General features: G+C 49.7%; 9 protein-coding genes across 9 annotated transcripts; 5 read left to right on the forward strand and 4 right to left on the reverse strand.

The window, feature by feature from the left end:
* Window positions 1–2,021: 2,021 nt before the first annotated feature.
* On the forward strand, window positions 2,022–3,183 carry LDX57_006757 (uncharacterized protein; the record flags this gene model as incomplete). Its single annotated transcript, XM_046088475.1, has 2 exons — window positions 2,022–2,338; window positions 2,418–3,183. 2 exons carry the CDS (start codon window positions 2,022–2,024, stop codon window positions 3,181–3,183), a joined length of 1,083 nt encoding a protein of 360 aa, XP_045944445.1.
* Window positions 3,184–4,702: 1,519 nt separating this feature from the next.
* Window positions 4,703–4,855, forward strand: LDX57_006758 (uncharacterized protein; the record flags this gene model as incomplete). The annotated part of the gene is made up of 1 exon (XM_046088476.1): window positions 4,703–4,855. One exon carries the CDS (start codon window positions 4,703–4,705, stop codon window positions 4,853–4,855), a length of 153 nt encoding a protein of 50 aa, XP_045944446.1.
* A 2,242-nt stretch (window positions 4,856–7,097) lies between these two features.
* Window positions 7,098–9,147, forward strand: LDX57_006759 (acyl-CoA synthetase; the record flags this gene model as incomplete). The annotated part of the gene is made up of 5 exons (XM_046088477.1): window positions 7,098–7,455; window positions 7,513–7,814; window positions 7,863–8,770; window positions 8,824–9,053; window positions 9,107–9,147. 5 exons carry the CDS (start codon window positions 7,098–7,100, stop codon window positions 9,145–9,147), a joined length of 1,839 nt encoding a protein of 612 aa, XP_045944447.1.
* Window positions 9,148–9,982: 835 nt separating this feature from the next.
* LDX57_006760 (glycoside hydrolase family 7 protein) lies at window positions 9,983–11,248 on the forward strand (the record flags this gene model as incomplete). Its single annotated transcript, XM_046088478.1, has 1 exon — window positions 9,983–11,248. The coding sequence occupies one exon, from the start codon at window positions 9,983–9,985 to the stop codon at window positions 11,246–11,248; it is 1,266 nt and encodes a 421-aa protein (XP_045944448.1).
* A 1,194-nt stretch (window positions 11,249–12,442) lies between these two features.
* On the reverse strand, window positions 12,443–15,198 carry LDX57_006761 (uncharacterized protein; the record flags this gene model as incomplete). The annotated part of the gene is made up of 5 exons (XM_046088479.1): window positions 12,443–12,882; window positions 12,938–13,822; window positions 13,875–14,017; window positions 14,076–14,506; window positions 14,554–15,198. The coding sequence occupies 5 exons, from the start codon at window positions 15,196–15,198 to the stop codon at window positions 12,443–12,445; spliced, it is 2,544 nt and encodes an 847-aa protein (XP_045944449.1).
* Window positions 15,199–16,079: 881 nt separating this feature from the next.
* LDX57_006762 (uncharacterized protein) lies at window positions 16,080–16,868 on the reverse strand (the record flags this gene model as incomplete). Its single annotated transcript, XM_046088480.1, has 1 exon — window positions 16,080–16,868. The coding sequence occupies one exon, from the start codon at window positions 16,866–16,868 to the stop codon at window positions 16,080–16,082; it is 789 nt and encodes a 262-aa protein (XP_045944450.1).
* Window positions 16,869–17,402: 534 nt separating this feature from the next.
* Window positions 17,403–18,086, forward strand: LDX57_006763 (2-deoxyribose-5-phosphate aldolase; the record flags this gene model as incomplete). The annotated part of the gene is made up of 1 exon (XM_046088481.1): window positions 17,403–18,086. One exon carries the CDS (start codon window positions 17,403–17,405, stop codon window positions 18,084–18,086), a length of 684 nt encoding a protein of 227 aa, XP_045944451.1.
* A 379-nt stretch (window positions 18,087–18,465) lies between these two features.
* On the reverse strand, window positions 18,466–18,856 carry LDX57_006764 (uncharacterized protein; the record flags this gene model as incomplete). Its single annotated transcript, XM_046088482.1, has 2 exons — window positions 18,466–18,647; window positions 18,700–18,856. The coding sequence occupies 2 exons, from the start codon at window positions 18,854–18,856 to the stop codon at window positions 18,466–18,468; spliced, it is 339 nt and encodes a 112-aa protein (XP_045944452.1).
* Window positions 18,857–20,806: 1,950 nt separating this feature from the next.
* LDX57_006765 (transcription factor domain-containing protein) lies at window positions 20,807–22,800 on the reverse strand (the record flags this gene model as incomplete). The annotated part of the gene is made up of 2 exons (XM_046088483.1): window positions 20,807–22,735; window positions 22,783–22,800. The coding sequence occupies 2 exons, from the start codon at window positions 22,798–22,800 to the stop codon at window positions 20,807–20,809; spliced, it is 1,947 nt and encodes a 648-aa protein (XP_045944453.1).
* Window positions 22,801–23,436: the final 636 nt, after the last annotated feature.

Below are 23,436 nucleotides of genomic sequence, written 5' to 3' on the forward strand. Positions count from 1 at the left end.
GAGGTGTAATAATCATAATAACGGGACAATAGCTGCCACAACAACTCTATTCCAGCTTCTTAAGGTTTATAGCTTGATCTACCCCTGTTGAGCAGTCTGAGTCACTGCGGAGGATGGAGGGTCCTAGTGATGACTGTAGTGTACGAGCGAGGACAGACCACTCGCCAGACACATCAGGCGGCTCAGGTCACTCATGTAGATCTTCGTGTTCAGGACTTGGCAGGAAATGGAGGGACAGAGCGGTCCTCACTCCACACACTAATACTCTGTGGATCCTAATACCTCCAATGGAAGTCGAATCCGCCAATAGGCACTGTTACGACTCTTCCTGCCAGGGTATATACTATATACACATGATTCGGTTAGGCACAGACAACGACAACTTAGCTGATGGCTTTCATTTATTTATCCTACCAATACACGTTGCAGTGCAGATCAGCATACAGGTTACATTCCACTCGGGCGAATGTCCCAATCACATACCGAGAAACACGAGAAGACATAGTACCATAACTCGACTCAAGCACATAAAAAGCCTCCGGGCGACTAGCTCAGAAGGAAGTCATGAATTGTTTAATCCGGTCAATAGAGGCAATTCTTGTATGGAATCTCCTGCCAACTTGGGGCGGTGACAATGGGCAAATGTAACCTCACGGACGACCAGGAATTGACTACGATCCGGATGCCAGAGAAGATCGAGTCGTCAGTTCTCTTGCGGCGGATATGACCAGCGCTCTCGAGTGTTAAAAATACAGTGGTCCGCAGGATCCTGAAGGCCACGGATATTGCTCTGCTCAGGTGCGGGCCCGCGCTAGGATGGGATTAGGCTATGATCTACAGTCAAATACGAGTCAGAGAGACCAACACATTTGGCGAGACAAGGAAACGTTGCGTTGGACAACACGATTGGGTACGAGTTCTGACAGGGTCAAGATCCGTTGTTTGTATACGAAGCATCGCTGTCGCACTGTGCAGTGCATAAGTGGGACTCAAGGACCCAAGTCGCGGCGACAGGACAAACAGGCTATTTCATGCCAAGAAAGCAACAGTAGGCTGGGGGAGTGAGGCTGACAATGTAATCGTACGCAAGACACTGGTACACTCCCGAGAGCCGGTAGGGCTAAATGGAAACAATATTGTCTCGTACAATTCAGGAGCAGATAGTAGAGTTGATAAGCCTCTGCCGAGGGCCAAGCTCGGCCTCCAAGTCCTCTATCGCCAATGGAGACAGTGGACCCATAGAGTAGGAACGGGGCTCAAGCATCCTTATGAGTGCTCCGTGCAGGTACTCGTCTTGCTCCATAGGTGCCGCCACTCACTGGTCCATCCCCTTACAACAATATCTAGGACATGGATGACCTATATGGAAATATTAGCGAGTACGAACATAAGCGACACGCTAGGAATGGGTTTGTAAAAGGAAAAAAGACCGAGTTACTCTGCAAGACCTGAGCGAGCCTGTCTACAATTACGTAACTGATTGATCCGCGTTGTAGGCTACGCCGATGCTGAAGGTGCCAGGCGTCGACTGAACATTTGAGATGTCGTATATTAGTAAACGCTGGCTTTCGTATCTGAACACAGCGTGTGGCTCCTCTTTATAATTACTGTTGGTACCGGAGCTGTGAATAGCGTGTTCAAAGCAATGGGAGGAATGAAGCACTTTTATGCCGGTCTACCTAGGGAACAGGCCTTGACATTCTTCACATTGGACGAAGAATCATTCTTGTACTCCTTTCCTAGCCCTTACAATACCTTTGCTGCCAAGAGATTGTCGGAGAACAATCCAGAATTGCCCTACTGTAACACGAGGCGGCTGCATCCTCCGTGGCGCCATGGATTGAACCCTATCTTCCCCGTTCTCCCCCGTGGGCAGGGCCACTGAGAAACTCCGCCGCCATGGATCCCGCCTAAGAGTCTCGGCGAGCAGTTTAGCATGTTTTCCTTAAAAGTAGCCCTACGTTACGGAACAGCACCGGGTGGCTCTTGCAGCCGTCATATTGATTTCATACAGCCCCAACATGGCTCACCTTTTCCTCACAAATGCTCTCCTCGTACTTTTTACTTTAGTCATTGCCTGTGAAGCTTACTATGATTTTCCAGAACAGCGTAGTAACTACGATGCATTGGAAGCGCCAACTACAGATTTGAACGCTCTTTGGAAGCGCCGAAGAGGAGGCAGTGGTTCAGATAATGATGACTCTTCCTCCACGAGCTCCTCAGAGGACTACAGCAGCGGCGACAACGACTGCTGTACCTGCTGGCGGAGGGAAACCTATACACGGGAAGCGCATAATTCTGACAGTTACCTGAGCCACTACCCTATTGGCAACGGCGCGTGAGTTCCTATCTCACTCACGAGGGGCCGATCCCCACAGTTTCGTGGAAGGTTGCTGACGGATTTACCATCTTGCTAGTTTGGACAGTACCGATGGTGGTTACACACCCGATGGCTCTGGTTCCGCTCCAACGTGGGACAATAGCACAGGAGCCTGGGTAAGTCTCTGGGCCTACGAGGTAAATGCCATCGACTACGACCAAAATCACCTGAGCTACTCTGGCGGTGCGTCCGTGCCATATCTGTCTGGGCAGACGTCTCCAAACGGCCTAGGACCTATTCCTTTTTTCGACATGCATACAATAGTGGGGACGTGGGTACCTGAGGACGACGAGTGCGCCATTCCAAACTCCACATACGCGTACAGATACCAGGTCCGCTACACTTGGGCGGAACCAAGCGACGACACAGAAAATTGGGGACAGAATGTCACTATTACTGCCCCTGTATACTGCTGCTGTGCACTGGAATCGCTCTGCGGCTGCGACGATTTCCACGAAAATCGAAGCTTTGTTCCGGCGCTGATTGACACCTATCTTCGCCATGATGAGAAGACGGCACCGCGCAATCGGAGCTCACTGTGCGTCATTGATAGGGAAGGCGAGACTACCTTATTGGTGGATGGAACTCTGAAGAATGGTTCAACGAAGGCCACTCGTAACGCGAGTTATCCCATTCAAACCTTGACCACAATGACTTCGGAGTACTGCTCTCCTACTGAGGGTCTCTATTCTCGGGCTACAAAGAGACAGACCTCTGTACCTTCGAGCACAGCGATCCTTGTCGGCTGGACTACAGTGAGCGCACTTGGCTTCATACTGGGGGGTTGTATTGTCATCTTGTGATTGATGATTAAGTTGATCGGAAGCGGATTGATAGCATACTAGGGTGCTCTCGGTAACGATAAGGCTAATATGACACCGACATTCATGTCTCTTCCGTCCAGCAAACCCTGTATGTACTCAATAAGGATATGAACTTCGGGCAGTATCCCCAGATCTGGCTTGTTCAGCTTATATTCTGTGGAGATGTAAAGCAGAAAAACAAACCATGTTATTCTTGCGCCATTATTGTTAGGTATATGCCCACAACTCTGTCGGAGGACGACTTTGAGGATGAGCTATAAAATATTACTATCTCTTAGAAGTAATTAGACTAGCTATAATATCATACTACATCTAGATACACTGGTTAAAATATGTCTCGTGTTTAATAGCGGCGCTAGCTTTGTGGATGTTCCTGAGTCAGGATTCCTTTACCGTTCTAATATAATGTAGGCACGTCTGGCCTTCTATTATCATTTCCCCGCACAATAAGCTTCTTAATATAAATATTACCGTTCCCTCTGGTTGGCAAGTCAATCCCAGCTAATATATGTACCCCTGGCTTCTATAGCCAGGCTTATGAATTGTTAGCCAAGTGGTCCTTTTTTATGCCTCGTCCCGGGATGATACGCTGGGCCCAACTACACAGGGGTATGGGCTTTTGGACTAGTACAACTGCCTGATCAGGACACACAGATCAATACGGACACAGGATCGCTGGCGAGTCAACGCGCCTGTAGATCAGAGGATCCATGCGTCAAAATGGCTAAGAACAGCTAACGAGTTAAGTTGTAACCGAGAATGTAGAGAGTAGACTGCATTCTCGCAAGGGTTGGCTGGAGAAGTAGCGCAAACGCCGCTTATGAATCGGTATGGCTAATCTCCAGCCATACATAACAACTGGCCGGACCATATAACGCGAGCCTAGCGCGGTACCTCCATGCCGTTATCAGTCTTCTGAATCATAAGTGCTATCGATAGGGTGGATGTAGTTGGCTGTCCGCTCAACATAGGAGCTAGGTAGTCGTGTCCTAAAGATACCAATGGTTGCGCACCTTTGAATATTGCTCATGTGTTGAATCCGTGAAAAGCCACCGATCAATTGGAGGGCGGAATAGTTCGGGTGGACATTTTTACTGCATGCTGTTCTTGAATGTCTAGAATTGGTGCTTGGATCTCAGTTCGATGAGTTGCTCTGGATAAGAAAAGCCCCGGAAAATGCTATTTCTTTTCTCTAAAGCCTTGAAATCAAGACACCGTTTCTAGATGCAGGTCGGTTAGATAACCCCATCTTGTCGGACCTACAACGCCGATTTATCCAGCATTTTCTCTTTACAAAGAAGATTGCGGGTCGTTTGTGCAAGGGAGGGAGTAGCCCCAGAGGCGGTGATATGCATAGCAGACTATCCCTTGCTGCGACCGGGCCCCAGCAGGATATTTGTCCCTCTGGCTTAACTCAAGAGACCAGCCTTAGTGGTTCCGACTAATTCAACCCTGTAACTTCTCAAGCCAATATCTTGTTTGACAGAAATAATTGAATATGCCGTCAGGCGAGGAAGAAGAGCAATTTCTGATGGGCCCGTCCAGCCCGGCAGAAGTTCAGTCTAAAGAGCAAATCGCGACCGGAAAGCAATCCAATGCCTCCATCGTTTATGGGACTTTCTTTGGTATGTCCAGCGCTGCCGTCAGCTAATGGTTAGCTAACACCTGAATAGGTGCCTTTCTGGCAAGCGCCGATGAGTCAATCATGGTTTCGACGTTTAGCTCCGTTGCATCAGAGTTTGATCGTTTATCTGAGGGCTCGTGGTTGTTGGTGGCTTACAATTTTGGATATTGTATGTCCTTGCCGGTTGTGAGTGCACCCTTTCGAAGATGGAAGAGATTCATGGATGGATTATTAATTGTGACCTGGCAGTATGGCCATTTGAGCAATGTGTACAGTCGCAAGAAGATTCTTCTCTGTTCATATGTCCTGTTCACACTTTCATGTCTTGCTTGGTAAGTTTGTGCATCAATGCGGCTTATCTCCATGACTGATGTGGTTCGTATAGCGGTGCTAGCTCATCACTTTACTGGTTGGTACTAGCAAGAGTGTTCGCAGGACTTAGTGGTGCAGGAATGGTTTTGCTTATCTCTATCGTTATTAGCGGTAAGCACTAGGTCCTAGATGCCGTCAAACATGAGAACGATCTGCTAATTCATTATAGATGTGATGCCACCAGAGGATGTTGCCCTCTTTCGAAGTTACGAAAACTTGGTGTGCATCGTTGGTCGCAGTCTAGGAGCCCCTATCGGCGGTTTTCTCCTAGATACAATCGGATGGAGATGGTGAGTAATCTAGTCCTGCACGTCGGATGCGTCAAACTGACCAAGTCAGGTCTTTCTACGGCCAGGTCCCACTGGCTCTGGCCTGCATATTGTTTGCAGCTCGAAAACTACCAAGCTCGATGAGTAGAGCGGAGCCTAAATCACAGGCGCCACCACCTGCCTCTGGAGTCTGGCATATTGACTTTGCTGGGCTCTTCACTCTTGCTTCTACTGTGCTTTCTATTTTGTTCCTACTCCAAGCGGCGGGGGCACAAATAATCGACCATCCCGAGTGGGTCTACGCTACTTCGATCATATTTGTAGTGTCTATCGTTGCATTCATCGCGATAGAGCTTTTCTGGGCACAGGAACCATTAGTGCCAATGGATTTGATGGGCAAGGCGTTTGGGGCTTATTGCCTGGGCCAGGTAGTGTTGGTTATGGGACGTTCTGCGGTAAGCTTCCTCTGCACGCGAGGATCTAAAGAGGGATTAACTCTGTTGCAAATGAGCGATGATTGATTTAATGGCAGGTCCTGAGCAGTCTCGCACCGTATTTCATTCGCGTCGAGAATTCCTCAGATCTTGGTGCTTCAGTGTTATACATTCTCTTCTCTCTCGGTGTGTCTATCGGAGGAATTGTATCCGGTCATATAATCAAGAGGTGAGTTCGACATAATAGGAACCCTGTCCTAAATCCACTGACAACTCATGATACATCTAGCACAAAACGGTACAAAAACATGACACTCATTGCACTCTGCTTCTGTATGCTGACAACGTTGGCGATTTTCTTCCAATGGCGAGACGGCTGTACCATCTGGGAGACATTGCTCCTGTTTCCAATGGGCGCCACATTGGGTGTTTTCTATTCAACGCAGTTCATTGGGATGTCTGCAAGTTTACCTAAGAGGCGCCAAACGACGGGCTTTGGGACATATTACGTATACCAACAACTTGGGTTTGTTGCGGGACCTGCAGTAGGATTGGCTTTAGTGCAAGGGCTCTTTAGTAAGAGTCTCGAGCAAAACCTGCTGGACAGTCCAAGGAAGGAGCTGGTAAGTTGTGTTCATTTTGATGGCAGTTCACATTTTATATGATACTGGCCAATAAAGTTCCCAGTTGACAGATAAACAGATTATCGGAAAGGTCCTCGATGACTCTCGATTCTCTAAGAAGCTGCCACAACCGATGCAAGAGGTTGTTCGATCCAGCTATTTATATGCCTTTCAATTTGCACCTTGTAAGTCCAACCCTTAGCAGGCCATGACCCAAGGCTAACATGTCCAAGTACTCTCCACGGCGTGTGTTATGCTTGCTCTTGTGATAGTCTTGATGTTGAAGGAAGAAAGGCTGCGTTAGATTGTAGTTGGCGAGGGGTAGAGAGTTGTCTGTAGTTCTGTAGTTCCATTTAGGGCATTCAAAGTCACGCCGAGGGTCTCCGAGAACTGCCGAGGTTCCCCCGAGGCCGCAAACCTCCGAAGGCGGATGACATCAACTGTTTTCTGTTCATCTTTCATCTTTCGTCTTTCATCCTCATCTCGTCCACGGAGTCTCTCAATGTCATTGTCTCCAATCAAATCCTAGATCCGGATCAATTTGAACATGCTCCGGTAATTCGATATCGCCATGCAAGGGCGCACTCTACTCTCAGCCCTCTCGCGGGGCCCCGCGTCACGTCGCGCCATCCCGACCGTCCTAGCTTCGAAATCCTGCTTCAATCGCTTACAATCCTTGTCAACACCCCCTTTTCACCGATCGTTATCATCTCTACCGAATCTACCGCTCTTTCGAGCCCTTCAGGGCCACGATCGATCCAGCCCGGCTGTCGTCCACAGCGCGTCGTCGCGTTCCTTCACCTATGGAAATTTGGTCGCGGATGTGCTTCTCGCGCAACAGCAGCTTTTCGAGTCCGCGGGCGGCCATCACGATGGTCTGTCAGGAGAGAGGGTCGCATTTCTCGCGGAGAATAGCTACGACTACGTAGGTACTGTTTATCTTGTTTCAATGACTTACTATTAGGCCTTGCTAACTGCCATTACAGTGACGCTTCTTTCCATCCTTGCGAACGATGCGATCGCCCTTCCTCTCTCCCCGGCCTTCCCGATCGGCGAATTGCAGTATATCATGGATAATTCACGTGCCAAAATACTTGTTGCCACTGAGAAGTACGCGGATAAAGCTCAGAATATCTTGAAGGCGGGGTTGAATCGAGAGCCTATCTTGAATGTGCGGGAGAAAATCACAGCCGGAGCGGACATCTCCGAGAATGTGACATTGGAGGATTACACGAAGACACCCAAAGGTGGCATGATGTTGTACACTTCAGGCACGACTAATAGACCGGTAGGGAATATGCGCGCAGATATACCGCTCATGCTGACAATTGTCTAGAAAGGTGTGCTGATCCCTCAATCTGCGCTCACCGCGCAAGCGGCTTCGTTGCTGGAGGCGTGGAAATACACCCCGGAAGACCGACTCCTCCATCTCCTTCCGTTGCATCATATCCATGGAACCGTTAATGCCATCGTAGCTCCTATTCTCGCCGGATCGTCGATCGAATTCATGTTCCCATTCAACACCGATGCCGTGTGGAAGAGACTTGCCGCTCCGTTCCTGCCGAACAGTACGTCGACGAGCACGATCACGTTCCTAACAGCCGTTCCGACTATCTATAATCGGCTACTGTCGTCATTCCCGAGCTTATCCCCTGAGCTTAAAGAGGCTGCTAGGCAGGGCATTTCTCCCGAGAACCTTCGCCTTAACATCTCTGGCTCGGCGGCTCTCCCAACCCCGACCAAGCAGGCGTGGCAAGATCTTAGCAACGGCAACGTCCTCCTAGAACGTTACGGCATGACAGAAGTTGGAATGGCTATCAGCTGCGGTCTAGACTTCGGGGACCGTGTCGACGGCAGCGTTGGCTGGCCATTACCGTCTGTGGAAGCCAGGCTGGTAGACGCAGACACGAATCAGGTCGTCAAGCCTGGCGAGGAGCTGGATGAGAACGGCCGCGAACGGGAAGGCGAAATCCAACTTCGCGGCCCTACCATCTTCCGCGAGTACTGGGCCAACGAAAAAGCCACGCAGGAGGCCTTCGTCGACAGCGATGACGGCAAAGGCCAGTGGTTCAAGACCGGCGACGTTGCGACGCGACGCATTGTCGAGGATGCTGGCAAAGGCACCAGTGGAGAGTGGGCGCGAGGCCCGATGTACTTCATCCAGGGAAGACAAAGTGTGGACATTATCAAAGTCGGTGGTGAGAAAGTCAGCGCGCTCGAAGTTGAGAGGGAGTTGCTTTCGCTGTAGGTTTAGTCATATCCAATCCGTATTGCGACAACGTACTAACGGGCCATAGTCCTCAGATTGCCGAAGCTGCGGTGGTTGGCCTTCCGTCCGATCAATGGGGTCAACGAGTTGCTGCGATCGTTGTCCTGAACGCCAAAAGCGCTGCTACTGGTCGCAATGGCAAACCATGGGGTCCAATGGATATGCGAAGGGCGTTGAAGGACCGACTGGCAGCCTATAAGATGCCGCAGGAAATGAAGATTCTCGATACGCCGATTCCGAGAAATGCCATGGGGAAGGGTGAGTCTTCCTTGCATACAGGGTGATTTGTTTGGCACTAACATTGCGTCTAGTAAACAAGAAAACGCTCGTCAAAGAGGTCTTCGAGGTATAGACGAGAGCCTCGCGACCATCTGTACTATAATCATTTGTATCATAATGTTTTGGAAATTAGACTTCGAGTTCGCTCGGGCTAACCGCAATCACGATTCTTCACCTCCTACCCTAGTCTTTACGGCCTGGCCTAACACACGATATGAAGGTCCTTTCTCAAACAAAGGACGAACCGTTTTGCCTATTGTTATCCGCATCCTTCCGTGCAAGTGTGCTTCAAATAAAGAACGCCGGCCGATCTCCGTGTTTTCGGCCATCAGCCCATCGGGAAAAGATCCTCCACTGCCGAATTCGACACGGAACAGACTGTCTCCCAAGCCTTCCAAGGCATGCCAAACAGCTTCTCCACATCTATTTTCCCGTTCTGCAAGTGTCTTCCGATGCCCCTCCTCTTTGCTGGACCGTCAATCAGCCGTTCACAATACTACCCCGGTCTTCAACCCGTGCGGAGCTTTCCCGCCCTGTTGATCTTAATCTAATACCGTGTATAACACTGCATATAAGACAAACTGGGACTCATACTGACAATTAGGCTCTAGTACGGACCAGCGGACCGAGACATTTTGCCGGGATTATCTCCTTCCCCACACTTGTCAGAGTGAGGGTATTATGCCATCGGGATGAATAGTTTGACCCTGGTTTTGCCAGAATTTTAACCTGATCCTTCGTGCTTTTGCAAACTTCCGGGGCCGTGACCGATTAAAATGTCGGTCGGTCACTGGCTATATGGGGTTTGGTTTTGGGTATAAATAGAAGTACTCCCCTGAAAATGCAGAGGCAGCATTACTTCTAAACAACGCCATCAATCAAATCACAGCAAGCAATACCTGAACACCATGGCGCGGACTCTCGCCTTTCTTGCGCTGCTGCCTCTCATCACCGCACAGCAGATTGGCAATATCCCCGAGGTCCACCCTCAATTAACCACCTATCACTGTACCCGTCGCAACGGCTGCGTGAAACAGAACACCTCCATCGTGCTCGACGCTGCCACGCACCCCATCCACCAAGTCGGAGCCAACACCTCCTGCACCAATGCCTCCGGCCTCGACCCCTCCATCTGCCCCGATAAAGAAACCTGCAGCCAGAACTGCGTTGTCGAAGGTATCACCGACTATAGCAAGTACGGCGTGCAGACCAGCGGCTCGCGCATGACCCTCCGCCAGTACCTCCGCGATGCCAGCACCAACCAAACCCGCTCTGTCTCACCGCGTGTCTACCTCCTCGCCGAGGACGGCGAGTCCTACCACACGCCATCCCTTCTGAACCAGGAATTCGCCTTCGACGTCGACGTCTCCACCCTCGTCTGCGGCATGAACGGCGCCCTCTACTTCTCCGACATGCTTCCCTCCGGCGGCCGCAGCGACCTCAACCCCGCCGGTGCTACCTACGGCACCGGGTACTGCGACGCCCAATGCTATTCCACCCCGTGGATTAACGGCGAAGCAAACATCGCCGACCGCGGCTCCTGCTGCAACGAAATGGATATCTGGGAAGCGAACGCCCGCGCCACCGGTTTCACCCCTCATTCGTGCAACGTGACCCGACTGTACGAATGCACCGGCGCAGAATGCGGCGACGCTGGCGTCTGCGATAAGCCCGGCTGCGGATTCAACCCGTACGCGCTCGGCGCTAAATCATTCTACGGATACGACATGACCGTTGACACTACTCGCCCGTTCACTGTCGTCACACAATTCCTTACCAAGGCCAACACGTCCACCAGCGCACTCTCTGAGATCCGCCGTCTATATGTCCAATCCGGCCGCGTGGTCCAAAACGCTGTCGTTCAGTTCGATGACGGAGAGATTGATTCTCTTACGGAGCCGTTCTGTAAGGAAACTGCCTCCGCGTTCACTCGTCTTGGCGGGCTGAAGCAGATGGGCGAGGCTCTGGGCCGAGGCATGACTCTTGCTTTCAGTATCTGGAATGACGCCGGCTCGTTCATGCAGTGGTTGGATGGTGGTGATGCGGGCCCGTGTAATGCCACCGAGGGAGATCCGAAGTTGATTGAGAAGTTGTACCCGGATACGAAGGTGACGTTTGCGAATGTGCGGTGGGGTGATATTGGGGCTACCTATGGAAGGGGGACAGGATTATGAGGAGGTTGAATTGTGGATCGAGATATCAGTGGTGGTTGTTCACTGTATATAAGAACTTATGTTTGATACTTGGTCCATGCATATTTGCTGCATCTAGTTTCCATTTTATTACATTCCTACGGCATTTCTCGGAACATAATATCGTGATATTTCGCTTGTGTTGACGATCAAAGATTCTCCATGAAGTACCTCCGTTATTTTGACTAATATATTCAATTTAACACTCAGCATATGGTCCAGACCGGAATGGAGGGCTACCGAACAGGCAAAGGGCAGCGGACAGTGCTGAATGCCATAATGTAATACCACGGCGGTCACAGCTAGTCAACACAGTGGTTCTGTGCTCCTGAACCAGACCTGATCCTAAAGAAGCCCGGACGATCGATGATAGCCCTCCATACAAAGGAACATGCCCTTTTAACCGGTAGAACAAGCGCTCTGATTGCCTTCATGCAGCCCCCTAGAAGGCCGTCCACCAAACTGTCGGGAATGAACTTTAGAATCCCAGCCCACGGAATGCAAATAAAGCCACATATTATGCATAGAGCCCACTGTGGCCCATCAAGTCTAGTGACATGAAAGGCGGCCCCTCCGACAAATATGATCAGGATTTGGCCACCCACCATCACGGCATTAATCGCAAAGAACCAATAATTTCTCTGTATCCCCTCGAGGATGTTGAACCTGTTGTCGAGACGACGGCAGTTGAGCTCGTTGAATATTTGCATCCAGACAAAAGTATTGAAAATAATGGTGTCGAGCTTTAGCTGTTCTGTGTGCTCTTGTGTATTCAGGTTAAGAATTCTACCACCTGCAAAATAGAGGGTGAAGCAGAGCGCGAGTTTGTATACAGACTGTCCCAGTATCATCTTCCACATCGTCGCGGTGAACAGCGGGGCATTCCTCGGAGTTGGAGCTCGATTTAAGATGTCCGCTGTAGGCGGATCCGTAGCTCTAGGATATAAGAAATTAGAATGAAATATTGGACTCTTACTCTTCCGGGAGGTGAAGTCGCTTAAATGCACCAGGGATGCTCACAAAGCTAATGCAGCAAAAGTATCCATAATTAAGTTCAGCCATAACAACTGAATCGCTTTGAAAACGCTCTCATTTTCCCCGTTGTAGATCGCTGTCACTACCGTTATCAAGACAGCGGTAATGTTCACCGTGATTTGGAACTGTGCGGTGTCAGCATCAATCGTTCAAAGAAGGCTGCCAGGATGTGAAGCATGCCTGTAGGAACTTGGCGACAGCATCGTTAACTGACCGCCCCCAAGCAATCGCCGTCACAATAGATTTGAAGCTATCATCGAGAAGGACTATGGAGCTGGCTTCTCTGGCTACTTCGGTACCAGTCATCCCCATCGAGAAACCCACGTCGGCCGACTTGAGAGCTGGACCATCGTTGGTCCCATCGCCAGTGACGGCAACGATTTCCCCAAGACATCTTAGACGTTCAACGAGGAGCTGCTTGTCGTCCGGGGATGACCGCGCTAGGACCTGGAGTCGTGGAAGTACGTCGTCTAATTCGCTTTCTCCCAGTTTCCGAAAAACAGACCCTTCCATTATCAACCCATCTTCGGATTTTATGCCGCACGATGTGGCAATTGCTCGAGCGGTGCCGAGATTGTCACCTTTTCTATGTTAGCATCTCAGGGTGAATGAGCAGCGTTTGACTAAAGAACCAACCAGTCACCATCTTCACCTGGATTCCAGCAGCATGACATGTCCGAATCGCTTCCGCAACTTCCGGTCTCAGTGGGTCGTGAATCCCAAGTACTCCAATCCATGTCAGATCATGGACAACCGATTCGAACCCCGTTGGATTGGTCTCGAGGCCGTTATTTTGCTCGGGAGGCCAGACGTCAAAGTCCCGATAGGCTACTCCTATGGTCCGCAGGCCCGTTTCCGCAAACTTGGCAGTCATGTCGGATATTGCCCGGTGATCCTCCTCTCGTATTTGCGCTTTATCAATCATGTCTGTACTTGATTTATGCGCCAACACCACTTCTGTGGAAGACCGAAGTACAAGCTCGGCCGCCCCCTTCACGAGCAATCGATACCCAGTTGATGTCTTGTACACCACCGCCATCGCTTTGCGGATAGAATTGAACGGGTACACATGGGTTAATTGCATGTTTGCTTGTTCTTCGGCGAGGCTTGTCATACCAAGGTGACTCTCCGCAAACTGAAGGAGAGCTACCTCTGTCTTGTTTCCACTGAACTCCTTTCCACTGTCAGTTTGCAACTCAAACGCAGTAGAGTTGCGAGTGACACTCGCGCAAAGCAGTTCCCTAAAGGCACCTCCGAACTTCTGCAAAGCTTCCGAAACAGTAGCTGTTCTTTTGTGTAGGGGGGAACCCGCGGGTAGCTCCCCGAACAGCTCATGAGTGCTGAGCAAACCTGCAACTACGGTCATCTTGTTCTTTGTGAGGGTTCCTGTTTTATCAGAACATATAACTGTGGCGTTGCCCATGGTTTCGCATGCTCGTAACAGCCGCACAAGGTTGTTCTCCTTCAGCATACGAGCTGTCGCAAATGCCAATGCTAACGTTACTGCAAGTGGGAGACCCTCTGATATGTCGTTAGTAAGTCTACTCCAACTTCAGGAAGGTTTCTTCCGTACCAGGTATTGCAACGACGATTACGGTAACCGCTACTATCAAAATATCCATGAAATTCTGGCCTTTCTCCGCAGGCGTAGCGTCATTTCCACGGAGCTGAACTAGAAAACGGATGAAGAGGACCACAAATAACAGCAAAGCCGCACTGTATTCCTTTGTGTCAGTGTATAACTCATATTGGCCTGCAAGTAAGTCCCTCATACCTCAATCCAAACCATCCTATCCAGTTTGCTAGGCGACTCAGCTTTACCTGCAGCGGGGTGGGGTCGGAGTCAGTCCCCAAGACACTCAGGATTTTGCCATACGTTGAATGAGTTCCGACACTGGTGACCAGGTATGTTCCCAGCCCTTCAAGAACCTTACTTCCGGATATTATAAAAGGATCCAACTCCTCACACGGTCCGCCACTACTGAGTCCAGTCCACGCTTCAGTCCCGCTGACTTTCTCAACCTGGTCCGACTCGCCGGTTGTTGACGATTCGTCGCATTTGATTCCATGGTTTGTTATAACCACGCCGTCGCAGGGAGCAGAATCCCCAGCCTCGAGATACACAACGTCCCCCACGTTTAATTCGCTGCTATGGACCAGGACGGTCTTCCCGGATCGTACCACCTTCACTTGGCGATCAGATTTCTATAGAGGTTAGAACAATGCTAGGACGCGAGCCACATGAACAGTACCCGCCTGTTCAACTTCGCAAATTGCTTCGCTTTCTGCCAGTCATTCCCCGCCGTTACCCCAACTACTATCAGGATCGCAACGCACACGGCAACCCCCTCAATCCAGTCTACCTGAGATTGTCCACTTGCTGCTTCGTATATTCCAAGGGATAAAGACACGACAGCTGCAATGGTCAGGAGAATAAGGATTTTGTCGTTATAGGCATCCCAGAGAAGTCTCAGAAAACTCTTTCTTCTGGCCTCGGGGACGACATTACACCCAAAAACTCGCCTTCTATCCGAGAACGGCAATGGTGGCGTCCCGGATAGCGACATTGAAGCGCCTGTGAAGTATTCCGGAGAGTTATTCTTGCTTGACCCGGCAATTTCACGGATCTGCCCAAATGTGGCATAACCCAACAGTGTAGACTCATCCGCCGACAAACCTGCCGTTAAATCGGTTTGCAGTCCGTACTCAAGACCTTGAAGCCCACCCATCGCGTGGAAAGCAGAGAGGGATTTTGGATTCAGAAGCTTATTCAGTTGGCCTGGGGAGAAAGCAAACTTGTTGTCGGGTATGTGCTTTTCCTTCTCATCTTGCAGGTCTAGAGCCAATGCTTCGGGCAAAGGCTCGTTTGTGTACAATGGTATGCTGGGTTTGGCCATTTGCACTAATCAAGCAAGGAATCATGCACGTGGCGTTACATTCCTACGTCTGTATCTGGTTTCTAGCATGACTTTATATGTAATTTGGTGGTGGAAGGTAGACCTGGTTCAGATTCGTATTCACGCTATTTGGTCGCCGCCTATAACAACGTATACCTTCTGGGCTACGGTTGATCAAGTCTCGATGGTGATGACATGATTCATCTCCGGTCCGTGGTATCGTTTCTCAGCCCACGCAATGACTACGTAGCTACTCCCGGCAGCTGAGAAAGTACCATAACCAGTAGTAACTTGGTTAAAGAATCAAGACGTTGATCTTGGTTAGCGTAATCAAGTGCTCTGATTTGTCCATGACAACTTGCACAGCCCTTCTTGGCATATGGTGCATTGTTTGGCTCACCCAACTTCCACCGCGAACTTTAAACAGCCGCTACGTCTATACAACTACAAGGTTACTGAATACCAGAGATTAGTACTCTGTGGGAATGATGCGGATATAACCCCAGTGCTTAAAAAACTAGAGTGATTAATGCTAGTGGCAAGATGAGCGGTCTATTCGCCATGATGGTTGTGTATTTTGCACTTCATACTTATATATGAGTAAGGCGCGGGAAAGGCTCTCCTTGAAATAAATTCGTACCCTGCCTGTGGCCCGGACATTTCTGGCTGCTGGCCATTTACATCTATTGGAATTTCGCAACGTTTTTCTTTCCAGAAATATTTCGTCGCGTGAGCTTTCTAGATGATATCTGCGAAGACTGGGGGATATAATATTGTCTAGGCTGTCTATTGTATATTTCTGTGTAGCCACCATAGCCCGTGCGAGCACTGTCCACAAACCCAAGCCTCCATCCTAGCAATACGATATTTCCTCCCACGCATTAATGGATAGGATGAAGCCCCTGCTCCTCCCACTCAATCATAGCCCTCTCAAACATCTGTTCCTGCTCATCTGCCGAAAAAGCCACCCCGTCCTTCCCTCGGCCCCGTCTCGACTCAGGCGTCTCAACCAGCGCAACTCCAGCTCCGTCCTCATCCAGCTTCAGATCGTAAGACCTCATCTCCGCATTGCTCCACCCACCCCCATTGAACTTTCCCGCATCTTCCCAATCCTGCGTGAGGAAATGCAAAATGCTCACATGCGCTACGACCACGATCTCTGGTTCCTTAACCCCTTCATCGTGCAACTCACTTGCAAGATCGAATAGCTGCTTCCGACAGTCCCGAGCTCGAGCTTTCAGCGCCACTCGCGAGGGATAATATCGTGACCCAGGGGCCTTGGTATTCCATCCTTCGGTGACACGGGATAGATCCACAGGGATGTTCAGATGTGCCGGGGACACTCGTTCACGTAAGATGGGGAGATCCGACCCCGTATTGAACGGATAATCGCATACTTCCTGCGCGTCAGGGAGAGCGAGGATCTTGGGCTTGCAGTGCCCGTTTGCCAGGGCAGGTTCGAATGCTAGATAGGCTGTTTGGAGGGTTCGGGTCATTGGAGATGCCGTGATTAGGGAGATCCGTGGATGGATTTGTGATGCCGCGGATCGGAGTGTGAGGCATTGGGACCGGCCGTGGGGTGTTAGGAGTGGGTCGGTTAGATTGGGGGGTGCGGAGGGGAGGTTGTGTTCGCCTTCGGCGTGGCGGATGAGGTGGATTGTTGCGCGCATGGTGGGTTGGGGGTTTTGAGGTTAGGGGAAGGTGGAATATGAGGTTGGAATGGTAGAAGCGATCTTGGATTATCCCCGCGTGTGCCTAGGTTTTATAGAACCCCCACGCAGTAAGCAGTGTGTTTCCGGTTTCCCTGTCAAGGTAGCTGATTCCGGTGGAAGCTAGACATTATCTAGCTAACCAGTAGTAGTTAGTTGGTGGAGCAGCTCATGAGGTAGGGTAGAGATCTCCGGTGGAGAGGGTTACCGCATATGGCTATGAATCCGCCGGAAGATTAGGGCTGCACCTATGAGCACTATATACATCAATGCGTAGACATAGGATATTTAAACATACTAGATACCCTTCCTGAGGGGGTCTAACTTCAAGACCAACTAAACTCACCACCTTGACCTCCCCCCCCCAAATCATTCCTACATCCAAATCATCAATCCCCAACCAACAACACCAACATGTCCACCCAAACCAACACTATCACGGTCACCCTAACCCAACTATCTAAAATGATCGACCATTCCCTTCTCCACCCAACAATGACCGACGCGGACATCCTCGCCGGCCTCAAAATAGCCCGAGACAACAACGTTGCCACAGCCTGCGTTAAACCCTACCTCATCTCTCTCGCCAAACAGGAACTCGCAGGCTCCGACGTCCTCGTCTGTCCGGTCATCGGCTTCCCCCACGGCAACAGCACCACCGCCATCAAGGTCACCGAAGCCACGGCAGCTGCGCAGGAAGGAGGCGCGGAAATCGACATGGTCGTGAACGTGGGCAAGGTCCTCGGTGGGGACTGGAACTATGTGTCTGATGAGATCCGGCAGATCAACGAAGCTGTTACGACCAATGGTGCGATCCTGAAGGTCATTTTCGAGAATGATTATTTGCAGTCCGAACATATTGCTCGGTTGTGTGAGATCTGCACACAGATTGGTGTGGCATTTGTTAAGACTTCGACTGGGTATGGGTTTGTGAAGCAGACGGATGGGTCGTATAATTATAAGGGCGCGACGGTGAAAGACTTGAAGTTGATGCGCGAAAAGTCGGGTGAGAAAGTGCAGATTAAAGCTGCGGGTGGTGTGAGGACGTTGGATGACTTGTTGCATGTCATGAGTCTGGGTGTTACGAGGATTGGGGCTACCGCTACCATTGCTATCCTGGAGGATGCGAAGAAGAGGGGCATTGGGAACGAGCCTGTTGAGGTTTCTTTAAGCCGATGAAGGAGGAGGGTGAGACTGGTGGCTATTAAGGGATGTGTCAATCGGGTCTTGAAACATTTCATCGAAGCTGGTTAGCTATGAGTGGGTGCAAACGAACGAGCTCTGTATAAGAATGTTCATAAGCTGCTTATCTCGCAGTTACCCTTGTATTGTTCCTGGTTCATCTTGAAATAACCTTATAACATGTCAGTATTCTACCTACTACAATGCGTAAAGTCTCTAGATCTTTGACGTCAAAATCGTAAGATATGTTTTCAGAAACGCCTCGTGAAGGAGTAGAAGAAGGCAGAGTACCCAAAGATTCAGAGATCCTGTTTCTCATTTCCTTCATTCAATTGCCACTTTAATCTGTGTAATTAAAACAGCAACTTGTGTTCATTCAACCCTCCTTCCCCATGAGCCAAGGATCCTCCAAAAGCTCCTTAGCCGTCGCCCTCTTCTCCGGTTCCCAAGTAAGAGTCTTCCGCAGGAAGCGAAGAAAGCCCGAGTTATCATCGAGTTTGTTTTCAAGAGATTCGATTGTCCGGTCATGCGGTATAGATGCCAGACCCAGCCACTCATCTATAATGGATTAGCAACGCACACAAGTGATCTTCGTAGAAGGAAGGCATACTCTGATCATTCCAAAAGTCCGCCCATCTCTCCGGATTCCTGGCCAAGAACTCAAAAAGCGGTGGGCCCAGTGCAGCAATCAGCTGAACCAGATGAGCGGCATCGTACAGATCACCATCTTCGTCACGCGCGGTGAAGAGTCTTTTCGATCCAAGCATATCCCATGCCTATGAATTCTTTAACAGGAAATTATGGGAATCGAATCCAATACAACAGCGACTCACTGTAAGACCAACACTCCATATATCAACCGGATAACTCCATCCCACGTAAAACAGTGTTTCAGGTGCCCGATACTCCAATGGCATTATATCGCCTGCGTAAAAGCCCGGTCCGATTCTCGCTTCTCCAAAGTCAAAAAGAAGCATAGGTCCTTCCTTTGATAATGATAACCGTAAGAAATATATAATTCTATCGGAATAGATCTTTCGAATAACAGGAAATGTCATCTCCTTGTCTTCCAATAAACGCAGGAGATTATTATCGTAAAGGCCAAGTAACATGTTACCGGAGTGTACGTCTGCTAAATATCAATAGAAAAACTTGTAATCTAAGCCCACGATCTCCGAAAAGAACTATACCAGTATAAACAATCTCTCCGTGGGAATGCAGGAAGTCTAAAGCCTTAAGAAATTCGATAATAACACCCTTGACAAATTCCTCCTCAAACCCTTCTCGACAAAAAACAAATTTCATATCACGCAAACTCATTTGCGCGAGCTCAAAAACAAGAACAGCATGCTTGCCATGCGGACCAGTCACCTCGAAAGAGTCCAGCAGCTTTCGAATGTTATTTATTCCTCGCCCTTTAAATGACATTTCGGCCATACAACTATTAATACAGTCATAAACAGACAATTCCCGATGATGAAGCGAGATATAAACGTATAATTCAAATGCGACATATTGGCGATACCTATAAAAATCAGTTATCGTCCAATTTAAACCTCTCGAAAAACTTACCTCAAATCTCGGGCCAGCCAAGTGATCAATGAAAAACCAAATCCTAGCTTTGCCACAAATTGATAGCGATCTTAAAAAATCTCGCCCAATTGAACGGGATAGAATCGATCAGCTTGATAATCAAACAACTCCTCCTCTTCAACCAACGTATCGGCATCGATAGTAATATAGTTATTCGTTGATAAAACCCGTGACTTCTCTAGCGCGGCTCTTTGCGGCATGATAGAAAATGATTTGAGCGAAGATGTACTAATATCCCATAGCGAAGACATTATGACTCTATAAAAACAAAACAAGAAGACACCGATAACTACTGTCTGATGTGTCCGACTGAATCGTAGATTCGCCAAAGAACTACAGACTCCCGTCCTGAAAAACATTATCGAATAGAATCTAATCTAGTCAGCATACTATCTTTATGCGCCAGCTAGCAAGTAGATGTTGTCGGACGCGTTGCGAATTGAGTTGCGTACGTTGCGTCATTTACCAGCAAAGGCTTTAGCGCGCGTAAGAGCCGTGCGGGAGACCCACACGGCTAGTTTCGGGTATCCCTTTTGATGTCTAGTCTGTGGATAGGGGCCCTGTGCCAATATGATCTGCACTATATGCCCGACTTCAGTTTCGATGCATCCCATCTTTCCCATAACGACATTGATACATCTGTCCCTCCTCAATATGGAAAGGTCTTCGATACATGTACTCTGCACTACTCCGAGATCGTCGGATCGTTTCATGACTGGTTCTTCTGCGTTAAGACCATCGGATTACTATGTCCTTTTCGTCACTCAGCCCAAGCCCCGATAGCATGCTATCCGATATTAATACACTCAAAGAAGCAGCCTAGCATAAGTCGCCGCAGGTACACTTGTGTAGCTCTGCCATGAACCATGCGAATAAATAAATGGGCCTTTTCATTGTTCAAGATTGCCAGCAATCCCGTTTCACCATTCTTGATCCTCACTGCCGAGGTGAGAAGAAACGTTATCCAGACCCCAGAACCACGTTTGCTCTAACATTGGAAATCCCTGGTCCTGCGATATGCAAGACCAATCGAGGAGGCTATCGTCACCACCCGGCTGTAGTCGAGGAATATATGTCGATAAGGCTGTTTTCGTTAGTAAGATACCATGATAGCGGCAAGGGAGTCACATGGGAGTCCGACCTTGGTCAAAATCATCAAGAGCACCGGAGAATGCAAAGTTTTCCATATATTGAAAGGGTGGATCGTTGAGCATGGTGCTTGTATCAGCTAGGTCGGTTTCCACCGGTGGCATTGTTGGATCACCAATGGACCTGGGTGCAGTGTTTGGATAACGGGGTGCCATGGTGGGATTTGCGACGGCGGAGCTATCGTTCAAGGTCACACTTTGGCTGGGAACATCTGCTCTTGGCGTATTTGAACTTGTTGTTCCTGGCTTTGACAAATCTAGCATTACGCTGAGTTCCTTCTCCATGACCAACTTTGTTAAACGTTGCAAAATCTCTAGCCCTTGTTCTGCCATGATAGATCGCGACTTAAGCTTCTCCTGAATCCCCATGAGTTGACGTAGGCCACGCTTCGTATCCCCAGAATGTGAATTCAAAGGATCCATACTGGTAATGATTCCTAGTGCCACTCCAGCTGTGAATGTGTGGATACTGACGAAGCCCGCGGCGTAAGTTTCTGACACCAGATCGACAATAGCACTAGATGATATTTCGGACATCTTGATGGCAGCCTCACGACAGCTCCTCAATGATGCTTCTAATGGATTCGCCGGAGCAGATTCGAAGTCATCCGAGATGCTTTCAGTTCCGGGCCTGTTAATGAGTTTATAAGACAGAAGCGGCCTGTAGATCAAGATTCGAGAGCTCTCGTAGGCCAGGGTAAGAGCTAAAGCTTGAAGCTGGTAGATATGGTTCTCGAATCGTGGCCCAGATGCTCCAATATCCTCGTCAACCTCTTCCAGTGATGTGTAGTTGATATTATGGGCTACATTCTGCCATCGAAGCTTCGCTGGAATCTCTGTATCCCATTGGCGAAGGCGGGAATCGAAATCATCCACTTTTCGAATTATGCCTCGCAGGTCTGAGGATGGTGGGACCCGTGCTGCATTTTCTGCATAATCAGGACCGATACGATACAGCTCCGCCAACGCTTGCTTGGTTATGACCGATAGTTTCGACATGAAGTATTTGTATGAGAGTAAAGTAGGTTCACCGGTGAGCGGCTCGTCAAAGGAGCTCGGTGATTGAGATACTGGCAGCTTTGCCAACGGATCAAGCGGCTCGACGTCGCAATCGGCGTCTCTGATGCTGTGGGGGTAGCCATATGAGACGGCACAGAATGTTTCAATCTCATATATGGCCCACCAGCACCGTTTCCGAGTCTCCTTCTGCATGTGCAAGTTTTGTGTCCCGGATGGCCGCAGCTTTCGATGCAATTGAAGAGCCTGTGCAATACGGAGTCCACATCCGCATACAGGCCAAGCCAAGCGGGGCGCGCCGTGGTACAAATAAAAGGTCCCCAACAGAATGCACGTTTGAACTGCCTCGAGTGATCCCAGCGATACTATATCAAGGAGCCTGGCTCTAACTGTGGAAAGAATACGCTCTTTCAGGTCTTGGGAGACACCATGACGGGCCAGGAGTCGCTGTCGATGCGGCCCGGCATACTGAAGCCCGATGGCGATGACCATGAGCAACGTGCTTACGAACCCAGTCCAGTGAGAACTCTGGCGTGATTGTCTCCGAGACAGTTGATATAGCTTGGGCCATCGCTGACGAAACTCATCCTGGTGAAAGATAAGCATGAACCAGTGGACGCGATCGAAATAGGTGTCCACCAGCAGAGAAGCTGCCTCGATGTTTGGCAACAAGGAAATCATGTCTGTCAAAGCCGGACTTGAAAAGAGAGACATCGGTCGTACTATTTGGGTATTATCTAGTATCTCACCGGCATTTGTGCTTGGTGAGGCAGCCCTCATCCCCGCCTCGTCGCTTGAGCTTTCCAGCCCGACTTCCTGGGTATGGCCACCAGGTAGAGCATTCGTGGCCGGGTTTCCAAGAGTGGATACATTATGCAGCTGGAAAGCCTGGGAAGCTAAGCCATGGGCCTGACTATGGGTTGGATAAGACTTACCCCGTTCACAAGGGACATGGTGGAACTCGAATTCCAAGATCGACCGTTGCCATGAGTTGCTGTCCCAGTGTCCGCTGATCCAAGAAAGCTGGGACTGACCCCAGATACATTACTCGTGTGAGGCTGGTTAGACTGGGCTGCATCGGAGGCTGTGTGGGACGCCGTCGGAGCCTGTCTAGGGGTTGATTCCGAGGGCTGGTATGGCTTCCACCGGGTGTTTGGACCAGACTGACAGTCCAAATCAGCTCTGACGCAAAGAGTGCACGGGCGTTGGACATCGCACTACATGTACATTAACGACAATTCACGAGGTTAACCGAAGCCTGGATTGTGCTAACTTTCAGCTTCTGGCGCTTACAGCGCAGGCACGCATTTGCCACCTTGGTGTGCCTTTTCGCGGTCCGAGCTTGATCTGCCATACTGTTTCACCTGCATTCACCTTCCCTAGCGGAATGGAGCTATACAAGCCAAATTCGCCATACGGAGTAGGCTTGGTACCCCGGAGAAAACAGCAAGTGTGGCTCCACCGGATTAAATTGCTCAAAGAAGAAGCCCAACCGATCGTGCGATCGGAACTGCAATATTCCGAAGTATGCGGCCCCAGTACGTGGGGAAACAACCACTACTTATCGCTGCGACTAGAATGTTAAGCTG

The sequence above is a fragment of the Aspergillus melleus genome (assembly GCF_016097325.1).
Source record: "Aspergillus melleus strain CBS 546.65 chromosome Unknown contig3, whole genome shotgun sequence".
In the NCBI taxonomy this organism is placed as follows: Eukaryota; Fungi; Ascomycota; class Eurotiomycetes; order Eurotiales; family Aspergillaceae; genus Aspergillus; species Aspergillus melleus.